The 27254-nt window shown below is 43.6% G+C and overlaps 1 protein-coding gene across 9 annotated transcripts in view; it reads right to left on the bottom strand.

Annotated features, from left to right (window-relative positions):
* The window catches only part of ZNF521 (zinc finger protein 521), a 235603-nt gene that overhangs the window by 28285 nt on the left and 180064 nt on the right, over nt 1-27254 (bottom strand). For all 9 annotated transcript variants that reach the window (XM_042797980.1, XM_042797985.1, XM_042797981.1 and 6 more), the window contains one exon: nt 2210-2341. In XM_042797980.1, the coding sequence (XP_042653914.1) occupies nt 2210-2341 (132 nt within the window). The remainder of the gene's footprint in view (nt 1-2209; nt 2342-27254) is intronic.

The following is a 27254-nucleotide window of genomic DNA, read 5'->3' as shown; positions in this document are numbered from 1 at the left end:
GTGTTAATGCTAAAAATTATATCCCACAGCTACACTGGGGTAATGTCTATAAATGTGAAACAGAACTGCAGGTAAATTCTCTTTGGATACTTTAAGATCAACTCTGCCTACACACTGAATGCAAGGGTTTCAATAATATAAACATGTTCAATTTTAATGACTACAAAACAAGGCCCTAAGACTGTGTAACAGTTTACCTAGGAGACATACTATTAATAATTAAATTGTATATGCCAGAGGCAGTGTTTGGGTTGGCAGCACTGACTTCTGATGGATGCCTGGTGCACTGTGACCTAAAAAAGTTTGCATCTACAATATTAATCTGTATAGGCAGAGAAAGGATTTATTAAAGATGCTGGCATTTGACTTTGACTCCACTCCTAATCATTAAAATTATTCTAATTGCAAGGCAACAAAAAACATCAGAATACTGTTCTTCTGAGTCATACATTTTAATCACATTTCTCATTACCCTGAAAAAAAAAAAAAAAGATCAGATTCCATTTTCCATATAAAAATTATATTGGTGATTTTTACTTCTTGTTAAGATTCTAGCAAGACATGCTGAAATAATTTAACGGCATATTGCTAATAAAACACCACTGTTTATGATTAATGCTCGGTGTCTATTTACCCCATCAGCAAAAAGGAAAGTGTTTCACATAGATTGGAATCGACTTATCTCCATACTCTTTAACACATTTTACAAGGCTACTGGCTCAAACATTAAAGGATTAGTTTTATCAGGGATCTTGCTCACAAGGAGAACCGTCAGTGGGTACTCCTTACATATGCAAGTTTTTATAGTGCGTTTACAAATCCCCCAAATTTGGAAATCAAAGACTTATGGTATTATACTAAAAAAGGATCATGTCGTAATGTGTACACAAAGACAAGGGAAAAACATCAGTAGAATCAGTAATAAAACTAAAAAAAAAAAAAAAAGGATTATTGAACACAGACACCTAACAGGCAAACTGTTTATAGAAGTACTATCCACGCTCAAACATCCCTATGACAAGCTGTGCAATGAAGATGAACTATGTATTTTTTAATTTTATAACCCATAGAAATGTATGAAACCTGAACACAGTGAGGTAATAATCATCACCAGTCACTGTATCTGAGAGATGAAAAATTCAACTTTAATCTTCCTCTGTAGCGCACACTTAGGTTTTATTGGGAGGGGAGCTGCCAAACAAAGAGAAGTAAAATGAAGGTATTAAAGGGTCTATTTGCCTATCAATGAAAATCCTTCACTCCCATTAATGGAGAACAGAAACCTTGAATGGTTTCCAGAATTAACATGCCATTGATGTGAGAATACCCAAAGTGTGTTTTGTCATGTTTGTGATTATCTTTGATTTTCATCTTGTAAAGCAAAATTGGGCGTGTAAGTTACATATTAACGCTTATGTTTTAGGTTATCATTTTATGAAATGTTCTATTAAGAAGTCTTTAAAAAAACTCACAACAACTCTGTAGGCATTCTTTTAATGTGTTTTCATTTCCAACAACAGTATTTTTCTGTTCCTCATTATGGCCCAAACACTGCAGTGCTTAGCCCTACTGGGTCAAGTTATTTTCTCACTTGGGTTTTACTGCTGAATAACACCACTGACTTGGGGAGGATTATTCCACATTTGGACTTGTGTCAGGGGAGAGCAGAACTTGTGGCAAGAAAGCATGGTTTGCTTTCTAAAGCACATTACAAGGGTGTTTCTTCTCACCACAAGCCAACAAACACACTCAAGTGGGCTTTCTTACCTGATCAGAGGAGAATGTTGCTCCACAGGCTGTGCCTAGCAGCCCTTGCCTGTGGGGCCAAATTCTGCTCTGAGTTACATCATTTTACATAAAACATCTGTAGCTTTAAAGCACAAATTTAAGGGCAGTTTTAACCTTGGCAAGTTTGGAACTTGAAGGTAATGAACGTGATACTGTGGAAAGTAACAGACTATCACTTGTGTAATTATAAAAAACTCAAACTTCCAATAGAAATAGCTTGAAATGCAGTTCTTACAGATGGATGCCCGACCTTCCAAGGACTTCAGCTTTCTAAATGATTTCTAGTTAATATTACTAATAAGCACAAATGTAATGTTCACTCCTAAAACTGACCTAAAGCCAGCACACGACACAGTTGTAAATGGAGTTCTGCAAGCACAAGCTAAGGGCGTGACTGGGACGAACAGTGATGGCCTCCTACCTGTAAAGCACACTGGACATTTGAAGGTGCCCCCCATGCCTTCAAAGCTGTGCTCTATCAGGTGGCACTGAAGTTTGGCAGGAGAGTCGAATGTCTGATTGCAGAGTTTGCATTCATGGTTCAGTCCTTCATCTGTGGGAGAAATCAAAGGAAAAGTGAAGTTCACCACAGCCTTTACCAAAGAGCAAGACCAACACCATCTATGAAGACACACTGTTTTCCTAAGCTCGGGAAACTGAATGTCCCTCAGCATCTATGGCTGCTGAAGTGTTCTCTTACCTGGAAGGTTTTAGAATGTACAAAGCTCAACCAGATGTTAGAAGCACAGATTTTCCACATACAATTAGCACCAAACAGGAATGCAGATCATTAGACTTCAGTAGGAAACGATAAGTAGGACCTGAAACACCATCTCTTCCCAGAGCCACCCAATCACGACCGAGTACATTTGCAAAACAGTGTGTGAGGCATTTAACGCTGATCACACATCATCCCGTGTACATGGGTAAGCACTGTGAACACATGCATTTTTGGCACTCTTGCTAATGTGGAGTTTCTTATAACCAGTGTGAGACGGGAGGGTAGTTTATACCCTCACACCACTCCTGTTCCACATTTCCAGTCCCAGGGGCATACACAAAACCTTTTGCAAGCTGCAGGATTTCCCAGCTCCCTTTCTGACAATCCTAGATTTTTTTTTGTTTTCCCTTTATTTGCATTTCTCCTCTTAACAGCTCAGGAAAGTCCCCGCGTGCCTCCTGACGCAGCTTTCCTGTCAACGTCCTGCAGCTTTAAAACCCTTCCCGCTCCCCTCCGCTTGTTCCTCTGCTTCCTCCCATTGTCCTCTGAAGGCCGGCTGGTGCCTGGCACCAGGTTCCCTTCCTGAGGGTGCTGCAGGATTCATCCACTCCGCCATGAGGGCAGTCAACGGCTGTCCTACTTAGAAACAGTTGCTAGGTAAGAAGTGGCTTCCAGCCCTGCTGCAGAGGCCTCAATTCCCACAGCGCCGCTTAGAAAAGGTCCTTCTGTATGTCACCGGTGTGCTACACGAGTAGCATTGATCTCTCAGGTAAATACTGTATCTGATTATTAAAAATCAAGTGGGAATAAAACGCTTGGCGACTGGCGCAGTTCCCTACCGTTTCTCAGGTGAAAAGGAGTGATTTAGGAGAGCGCCCTGCCCACCCCAAACACCTAAATGCCACGCTGCCTACCTCCTGCCGCACAGAGCGCTGCCTGCAGTGATTAGTGACCGCAATGACGGATGTTCACGGTTGGCAGTTGCTGTAGACGGTGAGAGCAGAGACGATGTTTTGTACTCCACACAACAACCCTCCCCACCCGTGTAAAGAAAATACGACACGGTGCTTCTGTAGCTGAGTGGGGCCCCACGTCCTCTCAAAATGATCCTTCGTAACTTAACAGAACTGAAAAGATTTCAATGGTAGCCCTCAGCTTTCACTTCTTATTAGTCTGAAAACTAAATATAGTAAGTCACGGCACCTTTAGTAAATGGGAATTGGTGGGCTTTAGACAGTGCCAGCTAAACCGGGCGGTGGTGGCCATTCTGCAGGTAGGACTACTGAAAACTACCGTCGTGTGGTTTTCTATGAGGTGTCAGAGTTCTTTATAATGAGAAGGCAAGGGGCTGACAAAAGCCAACAAAGCCAAAAGGTTAATACAAAGCCAGGCTGAGGTGGCAGGGTGTCTCCGTTGGAGTAAACAGTTAAAAATACATTGACCACAAACATTTCTACCCTGACAACAGTCTGCAACTGGGGAGCTCTCTCTTCACTAAACACCTCGCTCTCATAATGTTCATATATATGGCACCTCCACTGTCTTTCAAGGTAAAACTGTGATTTTCATGTAATGACTGTGAGAGGAATGTAGGACTCAATTTTGGCTCTTTAAAATGGACATACTGGCATTTGGCCATTTTTTTTAACTCTCCTGCCTTCCTGTCAGTCTTAGTGCAACAGAGTGGTGCCACGGGTATAGGCAAACATGGCTGAGCATTGCCTGTGCACTCACACAGCAAACCACACACTTCCCTTCATCCTCTACCCAATCCTTCATTAAAGCAGTGTTCAACGTTCTTGCCTACCTCCACATAGTGAAGAGCTATTAGAGGGGTGTGAAATGGCAGGCTTGTTCTGGGTGTCGGCTGAAAAAGGCCAGCAGTCCCGGCAATCCCGTGCCCATGGACTACTGTCACTGAGGTGCCCATCTCTGTTACACACATCAGACAGAAGAACTTTCCTGCTTTGGACTCCCAGCCCACCTGACCAGACACCAATTTAGAGATGCTGAGGATGGCCATCAGCACAAACTGAAAGAAAGGCTCAGGTCAATCTTAGCTGTTTGGCCACCACGGTCTCTCCGGAGAGACTAGAGTATCGAGGCAGTGGAGCACAGACTGCTGAGGTAGGTGTCCTATCCATCCAGTCACACTGCCAGTTGGGTACCGTTGGCTAAACATGTTCTGCTCAAAAGACTCCCAAGGGCAGATTAGTGGTTGGTGACACCTAATCAGGCAGGTGACACCTTTTGTAACTCTTCACAGATAAATTAGAAACCATTTAATAAATATATGCTATTTCCTTAGCAAGGAAAATTTTAGTGGATTCTCAAGAGTTGCCTGGGACTTGGGGTTTTCCACCATCACTGACAAACTCTTCCAGTGTGATCTGCTTTTGCTGCTGCTGAGAGAAGACAAGTACGGCTCATGCAAGCACCATCAAGGGGAACGTGAGGGAAAAGAAACTGGCACACACCAGTCTGCACATCTAAGAGAGACGGCTGCATCCTGTGAGGCAGGCTATATACCGTACTCTCCCAACAGGCAGCAACCCACAGCTGTGGGCAAAGCTGCAGACCAGCATACTGAAATGAGAAGGAAGGCTCAACAAACCAAATATAAATGCCTCTTCTTTCCTGAACTTGCAAATCAATAATGAGGAATGTACAGACTGCCACACGTGATCATATAATTTCTCCAATGTCCAGATCCTTGCTGTGGTCATTACCAAACAGTTCTGAAGACAGTGCAAGTCCCCACAAAGGGTAATTAAGAGCTAGAAAGCCTGGAGGGTGAAGTTCCTTCATCAAACTGTGCTGATACACACAGTCGAAGCAATTAGGACAAAGGGAGCTCCATCTCAAGATCTTCCACATGTCAAGCTGAAGATAACTGATGCCAATTCTCAAATCACAGAGTTACTGTTGGCAAAGTGCAAACGAAACATGCTAATATTCTTGAGCATGGGAACACTGAACTGGGAGTTCTTCAAACATTCCAAGGGAGAAAGACTTCCTAAAAAGAAATATTTTTATATGGAGCCACAGAAAACAGGCGGCTTTTTTGTCTTTCCATTACCCTAGCAAATGAGGAAAAATAAGGAAGTAAGTCATGCACTTCTGATGCTGAAGCAAAACTAATTTTAGTTACACAGTATCTGTACTTGTTCAAGAAGAATTGAACCCCATTAAATGCAACCCTATTGTATTTTCCATATCACTCAGATCCAAGACGATCTCCTGGTCGCAAACATCAAAACCACTTTGATTACTGTATGTTGCAAATCTAATTTTCCTAAAGGCTTATAAACAGGGTTTGAAAAATCCCCTCACCCACTCGCCTGGGGCAGATAGGAAACTTCCCCAGGCAAGAGACATCAATTTGTGCAGAATCTAAGCTTTCTCTTAAAAATGAAATGTTTTTAGTCTCCTAGTTCTAAAGATCGCATTTAAAATATGACTACATTTGTGTAACTAACAGAATAATTTTTTTCCTAAGTCCCATATTCAAGGAGTTATACCCCTCCCCTCACACACTTTTTCACCCATTTTGTGCATGTCACCTGCTCTGTGCTACATGCCTGGAACAAAGGGCAAGGTTCCAGTCCTTGAATTCAAGAACGTGAGACCAGCATGATTTAAATTTAAGGGAGACGGGTAAGGTTACAGTATTGGCAGAAGAGGCAGGAATGCAGGGCTCCATTCCAAACTGCGACACTGACTTACTCTTACCACCTTGGGCATGACAGTACAGCCTGTGTTTCTCAGACTACCCATCTTTAAGGAAGAGGTGTTAATTTTTAATTTCTACTTTAATAAGCTGACCTAATTAGTATCCCTTAAGACTTTTAATACAACTCGAACAGTGGAGCTGGAGAAGACTGCAGGACTATCTACCATACACATAAGACCCAGAATCACTGCCATCTGCTTTTGAAAAGGTTTAAGATAACGTGTCTGGACACACAACTGCCTGCTTGCTTGGGTCACACAGCACTACAGAAGGATGAAGGAACAAGGCTTTGTCCCTGTGCTCTGTTCTCCACAGAGAATTTAAAAGCACAGCCAGCATTTTATCTCCTACTGGCCTGAAAAAGCCAGGGTGTGGCAGCTCTTGCAAAGGTGCCAGATGTGGAAAGAAGATGCAAAAGGCTCTGTTTACACACTGGCCCCTGTCTAGTTCTTCATGTTTAGCAGACAATTTGATAGGGTGCTATGGAATTGCAAAGTATAATATCGTTAATAAATAAAGGGCTGGTGAAATGTCACATTTTCAGTTTCCATTTGGGATAAATCTGGAATGGAATGGGAGTGTCAGATACAGTCCAAAAGGCTCTTTCCCTGCAGAACAGAGCTACTGTTCTTTGCTGTTACTCCAGAAAAAAAAAAAAAAAAAAAAAAAAAAAAAAAAAAGAAGAAAAAAAAGTGCTGAACAGCTTTAAAAAATTCAATCAAAATAATCTGCTCTTTGGAAAGGTGGCGGCTGACAGTAATTGGAAAATACTGTCTGACTCATTTATTAAAGTGAGATTCAGAGTCAATTGATTTAATAACCATTAGAATATTCTATTAAGGATATAATAGGTTGGCACAGCCCTATTTTTTATTAAGAGTTATAGGTAAGAAATAAGCAATGCTATGGAATTTTAGACAACTGCTGTATGGATTAGACTAAAAATATGGCTTGCAAAATAGGTATAAAAGCAGCAACTATCAGGAGGAGGAATAGGAAAGTACATTACAGTGCAAATGAGTTAGCTGAACGATGAAAAAGAAATGAACCTTTAATATAAAGCCTGCACTTTTCCAAATCTAACAGAAAACTATGCACTGCATTCCCTGATGTGGTACATCGTAAAATAAGTCAGCACGTCCTTCACATTATGGATCCAACAACTCCATAAGGAAGGCAAGAACAAAGTACCCACTGTATAGCACAGAACTGCTGCTTACTGTTGCCCTTCCATGGTTAGGAACTGAGTTTGGACATGGTTAAGATCTCGCAACATGGGTGAGGATGGTTTACCCACTGCTGGTAGACAAATGAGTGTGATGCATGCAGAATTTCTGCAGAAGTAAATTACTTTCCATTTGTAATCTTCATTCAGATAGTGGGAAAATGTAAACATGAATCAATTCTAAAGAAATGCATTTAATATTCATATAAATGTTTAATATTTACACAAATACTAAATGTTTCAATGGGGGTAGGTAATTTTAATTGAGGTGCAGCCCATTATCTCAGCAACTAACTTGATAACCAGCTATAAAAGCAAACAAAACCAGTCTTCGTGCTGAGCATATATTCACATTTGGGGATCCTCTGCCTTTTCACGGACTACCCATGCTGCCGAGTTACTGAGTAACTCGTAAGGCAGGCAAGATCCCCCCACCCGTGCCCCCACTTGAAGCACTGCTTTGGATGACCTGGCCCAATTTGTGTTACCAACCCAACGCACAAATTGTTCATTTCATGGAAGGCCCTGACATTTCAATATACACTTTAAACAAGTGAAACCCTTTAAGCAGCCTCTAGACTGTGTGTCCCATGTTTATGCTTCTTGCTCTTCAATAAAAACAAAACTAGAGCAGCTACAAGCAAATGTTCACTGATGACTTACATGCAGCTGTTAAGTCAGTAACCACTGGGGGCCCTCTTATATTGTCTGATCAACACCACAGCCATTACCAAGTACCAATTTGTAACAGTTTATAAGTAACTCCTTCTCTTATTCACCCTCGAGATTGTCCAGAAGGGTCCTTCTGCCTTTTACTCTGAATAAATCTATAGGCAAAGGTCCAAAGATGATGATGTCCTCCTGGTAAATCATCACGAGGCTGGGTCCATGCTTAAAAGCATCTGCTAAGAAGTAGTGTAAACTCTGCCCTCCACACACAACACAGGAATGAAATGGCCTGCAGTCCCTGCATTTTTTTCATGTTTAAAGCATGCACAGCTCCCACATTCTATGTGTTTTCTTTGTAATTTTTTTTTTACCAAGCAAACCATGCCCCTAAACCAATTTCTCCTTCTTCACATTGCTTTCACTCTTCTCCAAGTTAATTTTGCAGCACACATTTATAAGCCAGAGATCTGAGGAGTGAGGAAGGAATGCCATGGATGACAGCTCACCCCTTGGCTACAACATCTCACAGGCAAAACAGGGGAAGGACAAAATACGCCATACAGCACTATAATTTGCAGAGTATACAGCCATCCGTGCTTCCTAGCTTACAGTGCTGTGTTTGTCTGCATCTTTTTAATTCTACTGGCCATACACCCCCACACTCATCAACCTCTCTGTGCTACTAGAGACAATCTCATTCCTGCTTGAAATTTGGTCTTAGGGTCCACCATGGTAAGTAAGTGTGTGACAAGTATCCTCACCTGCTAAGGAAGACACAACATCTCTTCCAAGCCAGGCAGCTGAAATGAAACAGTGCCTGAAGCCTCCAGCACCACGTTCATAATTTCTCCCTGATTGTAACAGTGCTTCTGTCATTTTCAATTTTTCAAACATTATCCCCCATGAAACTCCCCAATATCTCAAACACTCCCATAAAAAACACTATCCACCACGGTGTTAATTCTGGAAGCTGACATGAAAAGCATGGGAATATAGTGATGAAGAAGGAGACACAGTAAAGGCAAAGGATACAGCTGGAATTTGCAGCAGGAAAAAGAATACAGCTGGAATACAGCTGTGAGAAGAACCTGTCATGGAAAATTAGGGTTTTTTAAAGTCCTAACTAACATTTAAATCCTGATGGGACAGGATGGAGGACTGGATGGAAAGACAGAATTACACCCCTGTTTTCTGCAGTGTCCAGGGCAGATCACTATGTGTGTGGAATCGGGAGGGTGGGGGAAGGAAATATACGCCTCACCCTTTCGTCACTGTCATCCTGCATTTTCCTCTTGTGCCACACACTACTACTTGTCTAGGCAGGCCTGCACGGTGGTCTGTGTTTACTCTTAACACCACTTTTAACTGAAATTATGATGTTAGCTAGAGACTTGGAAACTCAAAACATCAGGCTGCCATCTGAGCAATGTCTCTCCCCTTGCTTTTTTTCAGTTCAGAATAATTTTTGATCAGGGCTCTGCCCATGCCTGAAGAAGGAGGTGAACAAGATGCAAGGAACAATCACAGAATCACAGAATAGTTTGGGTTGGAAGGGACCTTAAAGATCACCTAGTCCCAACCCCCCTGCCATGGGCAGGGACACCTTCCACTAGATCAGGTTGCTCAAAGCCCCGTCCAACCTGGCCTTGAACCCTTCCAGGGAGGGGGCAGCCACAGCTGCTCTGGGCAACCTGTGCCAGTGCCTCAGCACCCTCACAGTAAAGAATTTATTCCTTATACCTAATATAAATCTACTCTCTTTCAGTTTAAAATTGTTACCCCTCATCCTATCACTACACTTGCTGATGAAGAGTCCCTCTCCAGCCTTCCTGCAGGCCCCCTCGAAGTACTGGAAGGTCTCCCCGGAGCCTTCTCTTCTCCAGGCTGAACAACCCCAACTCTCTCAGCCTGTCCTCACAGGGGAGCTGCTCCAGCACTCCTAAAAGCTTCAGTCACCAGCAACTGTTGCCTCCCAAGGCGAAAGTTGAGACCAGGCTATGATTCTGCCTTGAAGGATACTGGCCAGCATCAGAAGAGGCTGGGATCTGAACTGTGCTGTTGAGGCCAGGCCACGTTGGCTCCCAGCAGCACCAGGTAGGAAGCCTTATTCAACGTGCCGGGAATAAACCACACAGCCTTCTGCACCGTATTGCTAAAGCTACAGCAAAGGGTGCTGATTGATGGAGTAACAAAGAGCTGGGATCCACCTCCTCAATTAAAGCAAAAGTTCATCTCTCCAGGGCCAGATTTTGAAATTAGATCTGCTTAAGGGAAAGCCAGTCTACTGCATCTTTCATTCCGCTGTATTTTTGTCTGAAGCAAGGGATGCATTTCACTTCACCAACTGTTCACTTTTTTGCTTGGTTGCACTCACTTTGGCTGCTTGTAAGTGAACTCTTCTTACCACATGTGCCTTGTATGTTCTGTTAAAGCCACAAATTGTCTGGCTTCAGTGAGGCTGGATGAAAATAAAAGAAGGGCAACTGGCAGGGTCTATTTCTTAATAACTGTCATGTTTTCAGCTCAAGTAAGAACGATTTAAATATAGCAAATACCCTCTCCATCAAAGAACAGCATTTTCTGGGCAACTGGCTACCAAGAGAGAGTTCAGGAATTCAGCAACAGGGCTATTCACCAAACTGATGGGACATGCATAATTTGCTACTCCTTGTCTGTAACTGCACCAGGAAAAGGTATTAAAATTTGTTCGAAAAAAAGTCTGTGTTGCATCACGCAGATATACACATTACAAGGTTACACTCCATCACTGCAATAAAATCCCATGTGATAAAGCTTATTTTGGAAACAATTTTACCAGGGGATATAGAAAGAAATTTAAACTGGTAGGAATAAGCAGACTGGTAAGAATAAGCTGAATGGTATGAGTTATTTGTAGACAGATGATCCAGCTCAACGTTTACCTTTTCAAAAAGCACTTTGTGAGCACTGATTAAAAACTTGTGAGACTGATCCTTCAAATGCTGGCATAACTAGCTCAGGGGAGCAGGCCTCATGTCTTACTAGACTTTTGTCTAGACTTTTTGTGGGACTAAATTCTGTGAAAGTGTGCAAGGTCAAGCCCTCCATCCTCACACTGCACAGTGAGATACAGATTATCTGCATATTATAGATAAAGAAATCAAACCCCAGAGCTGCTAAATGTCTGTTTTCCCAACCCCAAACAGAGGATGAAAACTCTCTTACTAAATTCCAGTGGATGAAGAATCAGGCCTTGCTTAATCTGCCCATCGCTATGAACAGTGTCGGAATTAAGGTCAGAATTGAGTTTTTCTTTGTTCTCTTCTGTGAGCTAAGAGCCTATTTCTTTCCAAGAACAAAGTTTTTTTGGACCGAATCTCCTCTAGTAAAGTCAAATTACAATTTGAATGGCTCAGAGATTACCTGAGCAAGGTAGTTATTAACAATTTAATCAACTGTAAGGGGAAAAACTAATAAAAATGTCACATTTGTATTCAGAAGAATTAAGAACAGTAAAATATAAGTAAAAACTTTTGGCTTTTTAGCATTGTTCATTCAATTTAAGTATTTTTGTTCACATAGGTCACAGCTTATTTTTCTTGTTCTTGCTTTTGGTTGGAGAATCAGCTTTCTCTGTTATTTGATGTTAAATGCCTACTAGTAATGCCCACTCATTTGGGACTTCTGGAACTGATGGAAGTATATCTACTTTTAAGTTTTGCACAAAGAAAACTCAAATTGTTAAACTAGGAGAGGATATTTCATGTTGCATAAACTAAATGCAACCTGTTCTAAATTTAGGGGTACTGGGAAAACATCTTCTTGCATGGAGACAATCGAAGTGTCAATATTAATTCTACACCACAGTGGACCAGAAGTAGAAATTGTTTTGTACACAATTCTCATCAGGTATTTCTTTTATTCTGAGTGTACAGAAATGGCCAGAGTTGTGTTCCTTCTTTTGGCATGAAGCCATTAGATGTCTGGAAGATAAAGTCTCTAAATGCTGAAATGCTGTTTATCCAACCTACAAAGAACTGCCTGTTTACTCTTAAAAGAAGAGGAAGAAAAAATGAAAATGGAAAAAAAAAGGATAGAACAGGACAGGACAGGACAGGACAGGACAGGACAGGACAGGACAGGATAGGATAGGATAGGATAGGATAGGATAGGATAGGATAGGATAGGATAGGATAGGATAGGATAGGATAGGATAGGATAGGATAGGGCTTTCCTGTATTACTGGATATTTAGATTGATAGCATGAAGAAACAACAGTGTTCCTTGTATTTCCTAATACATCTGATAATTTTTTCCAAATCTGAATGTCATTATGAGTCAAAGATTATTTGGCATCTTCTTACATAGGTGAGGGACACTCTGAAATAAGCAGAAATTGCTACAATATTGATCCAGCTCTTAAACTCATTTAGGGGTATATCAGCTTCCTCCTTTCTTTCCTTGTAACCTCCCTCTCCTTACCCCCTGCCCTCAGAAAAAATCAGGGAGGAAGAAGCAGTTCAGGCCATTAAGGCCCACAGTTCTATGCTGATAACTGGGCATTTAATTAGATCCTTCTCACCCGAGAAAACTGCTTCGCCAGTTAGGGGAGATCTGTTTTACAACAATGTATTAAAATGATAAAGCTCGATTTAATATAAAGAATTATTTATATTGCTCATCCGACTTAGTTTGCTGTTTTATTTAGGAAAGCATGAGAAAGTTCAATTTTAATTTACGCTAACCTTTCCCTATGTCTCTCTTTGATCCTGCTATAAAACAAGCAAGCAGCTTTGGGCTCACATATCGAAAAAGGACCAGACTGCATTCTAAACGTACTCCACTTTCCTTCCCACTTTCTCTGCTGGTACTGAGACTTCACACTGAGCTGAACAAACAGCTGTTGGGATTTCTATATTAAAAGTTCTTCATTTATGGATAAGAGAGTAATGAGGGCCAATTAGTTATTTTTCCCCTCTTTGTTACATGTTTGTGGGTTGGCTTTTTTTCTTTTTAATTCCAAATAACACTTTTGCAGATGTAGTCCAACTCTTCATCAAACCTAATTCCTCACTGAAGCAAAGACGCCATTTCCCACTATGCTAGCAATTGAGGAGTGGTGCTTAAGAACATACCCCTCTTCAGTGAATTTTCAGGTAGCAGAATGGCAAAGTTATGAATATGAAATAATAAGGGAAAAAGGAAAAACAACAGAGTGGAAGAAGCAGAGAAGAGTTGGCTGAAAAGAGATCTACCATTGACACGTGAAGATTGGTTGGGGAAGGAGAAACAGATGTAGTAGCCAAGATAAAGAAAAAAAGGGGTAGACTGAAAAGGCTGATGGAAGGGAAAAGGTGGTGAGCAAAAACAGTACAAGGGCATGAAACCTAAGTGGAGAAGAGACACAAGAAAGTCTCAATTTAACCCTCATTTGAATTGCACTGAAGAAACACAGAGAAGCATACATTTCCAGACAGAGCTTGGGTAATTTAGTGCAACTTCAACGGCAATAATGATAGATGTATTTTTAGAGCCAAATGTCTCAAGCCAACAATGTTACCACTATATAATTAATAACAATAAGCAATTAAACAGAACAGCAGGTTACAAGTATAAGGCATCAAACTATATTACCAAAGGAAAAAAAAACACAGCACTATTATAAGAAAAATAAATGTATAGGCTGTCAGGTCAGTGTATATCCTCTCTAGATAAAACCTATAGAGCTGGAGAAAAATGTAGTGCAACATTAAATGACTCTGAGGTGATTAACATCAGTGAAAAACCAAAAAACACTTGTAAGACTGTGAGGAAATCTGAAATGAGATATGAAAAACATGTCTGTAACAGCAAGAGAGAGGTGGCTGACCACTGTAAGGCATTAGCCTTTTACTAAGATATACTCTAATAAATAACTTACAAGACTGCATTTGGTGGCTGAAATCTTTTCCAAAAGGCCCACTGAATTTTCATTGTGTGTGTGTGTCAGTTCATTTAAATAAGAAGAGGTAGGAAAAAAAGAGGAACCCAAGAAGAAAGGGAGGAGAATTCAAACCACACTTAGGAGGAGCGGGGAGGCGGTGGTCCGGAGACGCGGGGTTTTACTGGGGTTCCTCCCACCTCCTTCTTGGCTAAGAGCCAAGCTCCCCCTCTCCCCCTTCTTTCCCCCACATACACCTCCCAGCCGTCTTCCCCGAAACGCATTACTCGGCACCTTTCCTTCTCCGCAGCCGGCTCGGCTCCTGGCAGCCCCGTTCCCGCCCGGGGGAGCAGGCCCCCCGCCGCCCGGGCCCAGCCGGGCAGCCCCGCCGAGCCCCGCACCCCGGGCCAGCCCCGCACCCCGGGCCCAGCCCCGCACCCCGGCCCAGCCCCGCACCCCGGGCCCAGCCCCGCTCCCCGGCCCAGCCCCGTACCCCGGCCCAGCCCCGCACCCCGGCCCAGCCCCGCACCCCGGCCCAGCCCCGCTGCCCGGCCCAGCCCCGCACCCCGGGCTCAGCCCCGCACCCCGGGCCCAGCCCCGCACCCCGGGCCCAGCCCCGCACCCCGGCCCAGCCCCGCACCCCGGGCCCAGCCCCGCTCCCCGGCCCAGCCCCGCACCCCGGCCCAGCCCCGCACCCCGGCCCAGCCCCGCTCCCCGGCCCAGCCCCGCACCCCGGCCCAGCCCCGCACCCCGGCCCAGCCCCGCTGCCCGGCCCAGCCCCGCACCCCGGGCTCAGCCCCGCACCCCGGGCCCAGCCCCGCACCCCGGGCCCAGCCCCGCACCCCGGCCCAGCCCCGCACCCCGGGCCCAGCCCCGCTCCCCGGCCCAGCCCCGCACCCCGGCCGAGCCCCGCACCCCGGCCCAGCCCCGCACCCCGGGCCCAGCCCCGGCCCAACCCCGCACCCCGGCCCAGCCCCGCACCCCGGGCCCAACCCCGCACCCCGGCCCAGCCCCGCTGCCCGGCCCAACCCCGCACCCCGGGCCCAACCCCGCACCCCGGGCCCAGCCCCGCTGCCCGGCCGAGCCCCGCTCCCCGGCCCAGCCCCGCACCCCGGGCCCGGCCCAGCCCCGCTCCCCAGCCCAGCCTCGCTCGCCCGCCTCGCCCGCCCCTCCGCCCGCTGCGGCCCCTCTGCCCGCCCCGGAGCCGTCCCCGCGGGCCCGGCGGCTCCGGCCCCCGCGGGCGGAGGGCGGCAGGCCCGGCGGGGCGCCTCCCCTCCCGCCGTCCCTCGGTGCGAAGGGCAAGCCAGGCCGCCGGCCCCACGCACGGCGGTCACCCCGCTAGCGAAACCCCCTTCTGAGACGGGGCGAGGCTGGCGTGGGGACCCGGACCCCGCTCAGTTAGGGCTGCGAACCACCCGGGCTCGGGGGGGGGGGGGGGGGCTGTTCTGCCCCTGCCCGCTCACCTGCGCGGCTCCTTCCCCACCGTCCCAAACCGACGCGGGTCAGCCCCACGGGCGGTGGCCGTGGGTACACGCACAAGGTGTCCAGCAGCCGCTGAAACCAAATTTATTAATGCCACGCCGCTAAATCGGGAGAACGGGTTAAAAATCATGAGATTTAACCGAGTGTACGCCTGGAATTCAGCACCGGGCATTCAAGTTTGGGCAGTTTCCCCTCAGGGTTTCTGTGTAACAAGGAAAGCAAGTATTTGATTTTCTTCAGAATGAAGATTTAGGTTTTGATGCAGTACTGTCATTTCAGAGGCTCAGGCTGAAAAAGAAGCACTGAACATTGTGAGACTTGTGATCAAATTGTGAAACTGTGAAACCTAATTTACCCAAATGAAATGGGGGACACAAAATTAATTCAGATAAATGAGGATTTTGAATAAGCAAGGGACTATTTAGTGCTTTTAATACACATCCTGGGACACAACCTCATTACAGATCAGGAGTGCTGTGAGTTTGTGTCAGAGTGGAAGTGTCACCGACACAACAAATAAAACCAAAAATATCCTACTCCCTGATCACTTATTTTGTGTTTCCATACGCATGCTACACGAGCCTGAAGAATAATTAACACTGCTGAGAAGAAGCAGCAACAGCGGATGAGTCTCACTACAGCAGACCTCTCATCATAGCAGAAATACAAATGTACTAGTTATCGTAACTGTGTTATGTTAAGTAGACCTTTGCCCCACATTATTATAAGTTAGAGGAGGGAAAGGGGAAAAGGAAGATGATACCAGCATTCTTGATGATATTTTATTTATCCACACATACTGTTGACACAGTTGAAGAATAAGCAGAAAAATGTAAGAAGACACACAGAGTACTCATGGACCCAGTTTTTTTCACATTTTGTCAGGGAAAAGAAGACTGACAGTGAAGACAACCATCCCTTTTACAGAGCAATCCCAGGCATTACTAACCACAAAAAAAGAAGCTTAAAAAATTTCTATAGCTATCATGTGGAATTATAAAGACGCTGTGAGCAAATTTTTAATTTCTTAACTTTATGACAATTTGTCCAACACCTGAGCAGGTTCTGTTTAAATATTCTATACCCTGATTATGTAACGAAGGCAAGTGCCACAGGATTTTGTTTTCATCATCAACCTCTTGATGATGTTAAAGAAATAGAAGTATTTCTTTACAGAACTGTACAAGGTGTGCATTTAACTTGCCTGGTCTTTTCTTTTTGAAAGCTGGAGGGCCATCGTTTGGAAGCCCCGATGCTGTTTAAAACAAAGTGTCTTCATCACAGACCTTGCAGGCAGCAAGTTTCTGTACTTACTTAGCATGTTATACTTGTCAGTCTTTCTCCAAACAAAGTGGAGAAAACAAGCATCTGAGACGCAGAGATGTAAAGCAGACAGAATATATTCCCCCAGCCCCTTCAATTGCCTCCTTCACCTCACTCAAGAAGCAACTTTTAATTTATTAAACCTGGAGATGAGCAGAGGGATTTAACACTAGGCAGGATTTGAACAACAGAAAATAAGGTCAAGGAGAAGTATTACTCCTCTAGTCGTATTTATAAAAACAGGGGCATTTTAGAACTCAAAAAAAAGTAAAAAAAGGTTTGGGAGGAGAGCAAGAGGGTAAACTTGCTTGTTATGCTGTGTATCACTCTGATCAGCAAGAGTCCACTGTTAGATTTTGCAATGCATTTTGCTAAGAGTGAGGCATGCAGATTTTGATCCCATGACACTTACAAATAAGCAGCATATTTTGTTGATGTTCATTTCTGTTTGATTGCTGGACTTGATATATGATATGGCAGTGGAGAAGAAGAAAAATTGCTGTGTTAAATCCTTGAAAATTACACAGCAGAAAAGGTGGGCAGCTTCCGTAGTTCAGCTGGGCACCAGAAGCCAAAGATCAGAATTGAAAATAATAGTTGATGAAGAACACCCGGAGAGCAGCAAGCAAACTGGTGGTGGTGGGGGGGAAGGGCAGGGAACTGAACTGAGAGCCATACTTGCAAAACATCTACCAGCTCTCTCTTTCCAGCATTTCATGTATGTGACTGACACACTCTTCCTCTCCCCCAAAAGATAAAATAACAACAATCTGGCTATTAAGAGAAGAAAACCAACAACTTGAAAGTGAGCTACAACAAACAGAAAGTTGGCCGACATACTAAAACACCAATGTTTCCAGGAAAATAAACCACTCTTAAAGTCTCAGTAAAAAGTGGCAACAGCAGGAAAACTCCAGATTAAAGTTGTTGCTCTGCCCTTGGTTCACTGTGTTGGTAAGATACTACATCATGTACAGTACATTATCTTTGAAACAAATCTTCTTGACTTCTGTGCCTGGATCAAAACTGTCAGATCATGGAAAGTCAAAAATACCTGCCAAATAATGGGTATCTTTCACCTTTAATTTCATGAAAGGCTCACATGAAAGAAGTGCGTGTTGCATGGGTGAGGTTTGCAGTGATGTCTCTTCCCAGCAGTACAAAACAAATCAATGTCAGAAGGAAAGAGTTTGCCTACAATCCTGCATGTGTTTGCATTTGTGTTAAAGAAACAGGAGAAAGCTAGCATATGCTTCAAATATAATGGTTTCAGGCATGAGGGAAATATAATATGATGCAACTCTTACAGGTTTCATGCGATAAGTAACAAATGTCACTTCTTAAGGTGATCATTTTACCTCTTATAATAAAAAGGGGGCACTGATTTCAGCCGAGCAAACACCAATGGAGCGTACAGTCTTTCATGTCAGATAACTTAGGCTGCATGTTTTGTAATGTATTTTTTTAAGATGCCACGCAAATGATACATTCAAAGGCAGCTTGATTTCTCAACCCCAGTGATTGTCAGTAGAAGTTGGGTGCCCATCTGCATTTACACACCTTTAAAAGACAAATCCACCTTTCTGCTGTGGAACTGCAGAAGAAACTCCCTTTCTGCCCCCTCCATCCCCTGTCCATGCATGCCATTCCCCCAAGCCCCCTCACTGCTTTCACCCAAATATAAATAAAAAGGAAGATCTGCTTCACTACATTTGCTTGCATTAATTGATGTTAAAAAAGTCTGTTAAAAATAAAGCCCAGCAGTGACATTTTTCTTTGCTAAAGCACGATAGCAGCACATTACAAACATTACAAAAAGGTCCCCTGGTAGGATTGTGAAGTTCCACTCTGGCAGTAAAATGCATCTACTGTATGTTCCCTGATTTATTTATTTATTTATTTATTTTTTAACGCAGGATGTGTCACAAATGCAGATAAAACTCCCTGGCTCAGCAGCTGTGTCGCAATACTGAATGGGAGAACTGGATGGGCACCGTGTATTTTTAGCCTTCGTTTTACCCCGCTCAAATAAGTGATGTTGTTTACCGGTGGCAATGACTCTCACAGCTATTCAGTCCCAGCTTGACATTTTCCCTATGGCTACACCTCTCCTGCTTTTGCACGAGTTGGGTGGTTCTGAAGGACGTGACACTTTGTGCCCAGAGGTCCTTTTGACATTTTGGAACAATGCATTCATCAGGCTGCTAGTCTCCTGAGATATACCCGGAGCAGCAGAAAAACTAAGGAGCCACAGAACCCAGCTCACACACCCATTCTCTAAGAAATCTCTCCCTATGCCAGCTGACATACAGGTTTCTGGGAAAATAGTTTCAAGCCAAGAAAAAGACTGCATTGCCTTCAGGGAAGGTGAGTACAGATGCTAAATTTGGCCTGGCAGGGTTGCAAAAGTGGGGAGAAATAGAAACAAAGGGGTCAATTGTTTTCATGTCCCTGGTGTTGCCTACCAGGATAAATATAGCCTCTCCTCTCTTGCCTCTCTCCATACTCAGGGCTTTGTAAAATGCCCTGACTATCTGCAGGACTGGGTCCCAAATGCTGCTGCTTGCATAAGCTTTGCCAATTCCTTAATGCCCAGTCACTTGAATCTTCTTAAAAATGTATTGTTCTAGACCATCTGAAGACATCTGAGAGCAAAAGAGATGCGGGCAGGTACGTGGTTCTGTGGCTGTAACCTGTCAGAGTTTGAAGGAATGAGAAGAACAGCAGAATATCCTGTGACCCAGCCTTGCTGCCCGTTCCCCGCAGCTCCTGCTACATTCCAAGCAGGTGGCCCTGCCCAGAGAACCTCTCCCTGTGAGGACAACAGCCAGAGAAGAATGGGACCAGGAGCACTGAATAAGGCACGCATATCTGTGTTCTTTTTTCTGAAACAAATAAGCACTCTAGGCAAGCATGGCAGAACTTAGATGTTGAAGAGGACACAAAGCTGGACAAGGTAGAGCTGTGCAGGGGTCCTGACGGCATTTCTTCAAGGCCCAAGAGCCATGTGACAAAAGATAACGGGACACTGGCTGTGATTCCAGAAGCAGGTGTTCAAAGCCGTGAGCACCAGGAGAGCAGGGATGCTCGTAAGGATACAGGAATCTCAACAAGGAAGCATAGGTGGGGTTAGATAGAAACCTTTGAAAATGATCACAATACACTTATACTTGATAAAGGGGTAAGAGAAACACAAGTAACTGTCAGTAAACCACATAAATCAGTATCCAAAACCAGCTTGGTGGCTGCAGTTGTCTAGTCTGAGGAAAAGCAACATGGCTAAAGTGAAACATAACTTGGTTTCTAATAAGAGAACTAGCTGTAGAGGTGGAAAGAAATGGAGAGATCTCAGATGATGAGAAGGAAAAAGCAGTGGGATTTGGAGACGGGAATGGGTGGATTAACGTAGCAAAAATGAGCCAAAAATAACAGTGGAGGAATATTGAGAGAATGTTACTGACAGGTGTCTGATAGTTACATATCTTTTCTAATGCCAGTGTTATATTACACTCTATCTAAACACCAATATTATTTCTGTCTTTGAAGTTTGTAATCAAAAGAGAAGAAGAAATAGTTTCTGCTCTTTTTCAGGATTTAACAACCAAGCAATGAATGAACTGCACTGGAGAAAGAGAAAGTGGAAGAGCAGGAATATGGAGATGTGTATCAATAAAAGATACATGCATACACATTTCAAGTTGCATCTACAAATGATGCTTGAACTACCACTTAAGCAGGATTACTCCTTAAATTCTGAATTACTCCTTAAACTGTAGTCAGAGCAAGTCTCTAATATCAGCTTGAATGAGGAGGAGCAGGCATATTTCCCCTGATTCAAGCCTAATGGGGCTGCATGGGAGAAGAGGAGATGCTTTTATGAGAAGCTGGCAAATACCTTTTTTGAAGGAGACTGCAGTCAGCTTGATTGCTGTTTTTTACCAGCAAAGTAACTGCAGTTGCAACCAGCTACAATTAGGTGCTCAGTAATGTGGTAACAGGTAGCGATGCAAGCAAAAATGAAATCCAGTCAAGCCAAGATGAACTTTGATCCTCAACCTATCTTTTACAAAGCATCACCAAGGGACTATGTTTTTTTCTTAGCAGCTTTCACATTGATACTATCACAACAATTAGTGCTTTTGAGGCACGCTGGTGGGATTGACAGCTGGCTGATGACACAGCACAGCTTGGAGACTGCCATTAGATCATCACTATTGACAGGTTATCCGCTTGCTCCTCACTAGCGAAAAGTTACTGTCTTCTGGCAATTGCAACTTATTCTTGAAACAGGCCTCGAAACAAGCATCTTCCACAATTTTATGTTATTCACACCTAAACTGTTAACACAACTGTCCCCAAACTGTATTTCACACGGGGCAATCCCGATGCTTTAATACCATCATTAACAGACACCCTGCAAATGTTTTAAGGCAGATTTTCTGTCCAACATATGGAAAGATTGCTGGAATAGGATTTTCATTAATCCTTTTAACTGCCATATAAACTGTGGAAAAGTGAGTGTGTGCACACAGATGCACGGATGTGTATTTGTTTCCATGTCAAATTTACAAATCTAAACAAAGTAGCAGGGAGCTATTGTAAAGACCAGTAAGTGAGGTGGCTCTGCATAGGAAAGAATTTGTAATACAGTGAGAGCATCCCAGCTGAGCAGAAGGAGATGAACACAAGTTACCTGAAGATTAAAATCAAGCAAACAATTCTGCATGAATGGGAAAGCAAGAAAGACTTGCTTTCTCCAGATTTGTGTTTCTCACTTGATTGACTCCAAGTTCAAGAATGTACATGCAGAAGGTCTCTCGCAGCTCCTATTTTTCTGTTCTCTACTACAGAATTAGTAACGTTTAGAAAGGGCTGAATCTCAGCATACACTTTTTCCCTGTCTGGTACAGACTGCTGTCCTCCACTCAACTGCATTCTCATGAAATGCGCAGAAGCACAGCTCTCTTTGAGCCCTCTCTGCTTCTGTCTGATACGAACAAATCAGGGACGACTGATACCTGGAAAGACATGCACTTTGTCCATGTGACTGCTGCATAATGTGCTACCCTCAAGAAGCAGGGCTTCATATGTATGCTGAGCTTTCCAGCTTATGAGCAACATAAACAACAGCATTTTAAATATATATAATTTAGTTACTTACCACTTTGAGTGAGGCATGGGGAAGAGAAATTCTCTGCTCTCCCAGATGCCCCAAGGACTGTCACTCTATTGCTAGTTGCTACACGTGCCATCCAGTGCAGAGCAGCCTGGCTGATCCCAGGTGACCCCAGCATTCCCCTCCATGCCTCACTTTACTATACAGGGAAAAAAATCCCACACAAACCAGAGCATGTTCTTCACAGTCAGCCTGGCTGACATCCTTTGAGCTCACCTGCTGTATGACTTGGGATATGAAGTCACTGTTAGAAGGCCAGCCTGCAGTTATTTACCAAATGAGAGGAGAGCACTACGAGCACCTTTGCAAGCATTTGGGGCAGGGGCTGTTTTTTGCACATTTCTGTATTATCACTGCATGTTATTGTGGTGCTGGTACAGGACTTCACACAAAACTTCAATGAATTCCCCGAATGCTGGTTTGTTTTTCCTCACTCATGCAATAAAGGAAGTCAAGCGAAGGGCTTCTTCCTGGACACTCCATAATGCCTCACGATCACACTGAATTCCTGAGGTGCTGGTGGGTACCCAGCATTTCCCATGTGGCTCTGACACTCTGGTGAATGAGGCCCTCACAGCAGAATTCTGATTGACACTCTTGCTTTCCAGGGCTCCAGAACAGGGCTACCCACGATTGTAGAGCTTGGTATGTTCCATCCAAATACAAAAAAGACAAAGGCCTAAAGCAGCAGAATAGTAAATGAAAACAGGCAGTGGGCACTGGTCTTCCCTACCAGTTATGGATGTGAGATACTGTTTCATGACAATGCCTTGATAGCCTTCTCCCTTCAGTAAAATGAGAAACTTTTTTCCTTGGGGAGAGAACAGGGAGCTAGAAAAAGGCTAATCACTTTCGCAAGTATTAAAAAAAATATATATCTCTATCTATCTATATGGATAAAGAAAAGTCCAAGTCTTTCTAATTTGGAGAAATCATCTCATGGAGCATACTAGACAGTTGCTAGGGGCCTCTGACTGAGGGCTCTTGGGTCTTCTCCATACCTTTGATCTGCGTTATGAAATGTTAATGTCCACCACGTCAGGACTTGTTACATAAACATACCCTTTCTCTTAACTGCTCAGTCCTGCCCGTTGCAACTTCCATTCATATTATCCATTTATATTTAAATGCTGACTTGGAGCTTATACCCAGAAGCACTGACATTTTTAAACAGGAGCAGCTAAACTAGGGTAAACTGCTAAATATAATTTATTGATGATAAAAAGCTTGGTTCAGATTAAATTCCAGCAATTTAATAATGAACACATTCACATCCTGCATCTGGAATTTGTATATGTATGTGTTTTCCCCTTCTCATTTAACTGGGAGAAGGGGGTCTCGGAATCTGTGATTTCCTGTTGATTAGATATGAAGCCACCACAAGCACATATTTTTGATATCTCTATTAACAGACTGTTCATGTCTAACTGCAAAACTTGGTTGCACTTCTCTCAACATCTTTGCCCAAGACAGACCAGTAAACACAATTCCTCTCTCTATAATTAGCCTTTTCTCTAAGGGCCCTGAAGTAAGTCTGCATGCCGTAGATTTAATATCCAGTGCTATATCCATATGTGCTGCCCTTGCCTGGTCCCAGAGCATATAAACTCCCCTATTAGCAGCCTTGACTGCTTAATTATGCAGATTTTTTTTGTACCCGCCTGCCTGTAAAATTACTGTGTCTAACCTTTTTTTTCTCCCTCCTCTTTGCACCATGCTGGCCATTCTAATGAAATCGGCATAGGGGAAAGGGCCTGATTTGCAGTTATGGAGGCTGGATCGCACTGGCAATCTGTCCTTAGTGGGAGTTACAAAAGAAGTCAAATGCCTTCATCTGGTTCTCCCCTCTCATCCCCAAGGTGATTGAGTTCACTTCCTGATGCTTCCCAAGTTTTCCTCGGGCTGTCCAATCAGCGCATCCACCAGGGAGCCCAGCCTAGCTTGCAACAGTCTCCGTATCTAGTTACAGCCCCACCAGGGACAGTCAACTATCCACCCCCAAGCCTTCAGATGAAAACCTTTTCTAACAAGGCCGCCCAGCGCCAATGAAATAACACACATCTGCATATCCACTGGGTCCCATGTTTCTTGTGCTCATGGATTATGTATCTTGCAGCCTCTAATAAAGAAATGCAGTTCTTTGTTTAATGTTTATCTTGTGCTTGTTAAGCAAATGCTAATGTTGTATCAGAATGCTTTAGTGCTATTTGGGTTTTTGGTGATTTACTACAAGACAATCTGCTGTGAAGTAAATTTAGAGGGGAGGGGGAAGGAAAAAAAAAAAAATCATTCCGGCTGAAAGAGGGAGAGAGAGAGAGAGAGAGAGTGAGAGAGAGAAAATGGTTTGACAGGGGAGCAAGAGGCAGTGGCAAAGACGGAGGGAGTGAGACGGGAGAGTGAGCGCAACAGCTCCCGGTATGACTTCCCTAACCCCTGGCTGACATGCCCACTTCATCACTAGCCAGTCCGATACCTGGAGGTACAGAATCAACCCAGTATGATTTCCAAAAGGGATGAGATGATAACTTCCCCTTCAGTGATAAGGTAAACAGTGTCCTGAAGGGTAAACAAAAAATAAAAAAGCGCCTTTTGTTGTCTGCCTTTGTGCCCTGATGGTTAGCACTGTGCTGTGTTATTCACAGACCACAGGGAAGCCCTAGATTTAATTGTTCATGCCTGGCTCTGCTAGAAATGGGCAAAAGAGAATATGAAGTATTCAGAACCCCCTTCTCCAAATTATTTTTTCTTCCCTCCCCCCTTCGGGAGGTGGAGAGAGGAGATTTGGAAGCTGATGAACAAATGAATGTCCTCTATTTACCCTTTGGCAAGACAGAATATAGATATTCACAGCGCTAAGCACTCCTGTCAGTCTCTGTTCAATTCCTTCAACCCTGTTTTGAAAGAAGATGTAAGTTCTGGAGTTCTGTTTATTTTTCTTCTACAAATGAATCAGGGTCAATAAAATGTGAATCTCCAAAAGGAGGACACTTGAGCGCTAACTAGAAATGTAGCTGCCCACATACCCCCCTCTCACCCTACAACATCCTTTTTAGCGACTACCCTTTGTCACAAAGATCAGTTGATTTTAAGGACTGCGTGAAATAAGGTTGCACAGGGTTCCCGGTGTCAAACCAGAATTACAGCTTAAAACAACTTTGTGGACAAACAAGTCTACACCTTCAACATGACAGAAACCTGAAAGATACAGATAGATTTCAGTATGGAGGTATCTTCTGGAACCGCAAAAGTATCGTGCAGTAGGGCAGTAAACTAGTGTTTATTCCCTTTGCACACACGTGTACTTTGAGCACACGAATATCCCATTCACTGCTGGGCTCCTGTTCTCTTGGCATGCTGCTTACCGCACTGTCCAAGAGTGATAATATGTGAATGCATCACTCTGCTGCACCTACAGATGTATACAATCAGTAATTGCAAGCACTCACCATTTTCAAGTCTTACACTGTTTATTCTGAGAGTAAACTGCCGCTAGTGGAAGCTGGCGTTCAGTCTTCTGGACTGAATAATGGACACTGAAAGTCTTTGATACAGAAGATGGAAAGTATGAGAAGTGGTTATGTGAGGTTTTCTACCTGGTCCTCTTTTTTATGTGCCTTGATTTTCAAAAGGTCATTTCAGCTGGTAAGAGTGACTCCATTTTTTGAACCCACTCAAATCCCTAGGTTATCTGCTGAAACTGCTGGTAAAACATGCCTCTTCATAAATACCAGATGGATATTTCTGTGCTATTTATTTACGAGGACTTGAATTCTCATTTTGAACATAAAATCTACTATCATCAAGTAGATTCAAGTAAGATCACATTTGCTGTATTAATTTAAACGGGAGGACTTTCTTCTGTTAGCTTGCTCAGCCCACTAAGTGGCTTAAGAACACAAATTTCCTGTGTTTTTCTTCCATTGCTTCCCTCCTTGCCGGCTTTCCTTCAACCAAATAGAGTAAATTTTCATCTAAGTGGTATACTTAATTTTTTTTGTATTTAGGGTATTACTATTCAAAACCATTGTGAGCTCCACACACTCTGCTAATGCTCCACTTATTACTAGATACAATTCAAGGTCCTGACCGTAATCTTTTAAAGCCCCTAATGACCTAGGTCTGGGCTGCATTTGAGACTTTCTCTCCACTTACAGTCCACCAAGAAAATTGAGCTCAACGGGAACACTACACCTGACAGTGTTCCCATTTAAATCCTTCAGAGCAAGGCAGCTTCTCCACAAGCCAACTGTAGAAGTCTGTATCTGACCTGCTGACTTCAGCTGACTCTACACAACAGCATCACCGTGAACTGGCTGCATGGGAACCCTGTCAGAGACTTCATTTCCCTCCTGCAGTCTCCATCAAAGCTACCTCTGGTAATCACTACAGCTGACAACACTACTCAGCATAAATTAAGAAAGGGGCTCAAGGATACAATGGGTCCGTGATGTATATGCTTGGCCTTAAATACAGGAAATCTTCAACCTCCAGCCTGCCTTAGATAAAGAATGTCCATTATGAATATGAGACTTGACTAGTGACCAGCACTTGCATACAGGTCACCTTACTGCAATGTCAAAGTCATTTTTGCTAACCAGTCTGTTACTCCAGTTTCCACACCGAGGGATTCTTATTAGACATCACTAGTGCATGTTGTCCCCACTAGCCTGTGGTTCACCTTGTACAGCTAGGCACGCTTTTAATTTGTGCTGTGTGGTAGCGGCAGACATGGAGTGGGAGATGTTCCTTTGTTACATGCCCAACATCTCTGGCTTGTTTTTTGTTTTGGTTTGCTTTTTTTTTTTTTTTTTTTTTTTTTTTTCTGTTTGTTTTTTGAGGATCTGGGAGTTGTACAGACATTTTCCACCAGCATTTAAAAAGCACCTCCTAGAAGTCAAAATTGACTGCTATGGATCTAAGCGGGAAAACTGAACAGGTATCAAACCATATTAGTGATGAAGATATATCCTAAATATCCATAAATACCCCAAAGTACCTGCTCATTTATTTTGTCTTGACAGATCATATCACAGAATCATTGAAAACAGAGCTGGAAGGGACCTTAAAAGGTCACTTAGAGCATCCCCCTGCCTTAAGGCAGGATCAGCTATGCTGTACAATTTAGATGACCTTGAACTAACGAAGCAGAAAGGATGATGGCTAAAATGCCAGTGGATTAAGCCCAGTTCTAAATGTATTGATTACAAGGAAAAGAGCATTTGAAATCTGCTGTAACTG

The sequence above is a fragment of the Tyto alba genome, unplaced genomic scaffold (assembly GCF_018691265.1).
Source record: "Tyto alba isolate M040663 unplaced genomic scaffold, T.alba_DEE_v4.0 Super-Scaffold_27, whole genome shotgun sequence".
NCBI lineage: Eukaryota > Metazoa > Chordata > Aves > Strigiformes > Tytonidae > Tyto > Tyto alba.
This window is presented reverse-complemented; position numbering and strand designations above follow the sequence as displayed.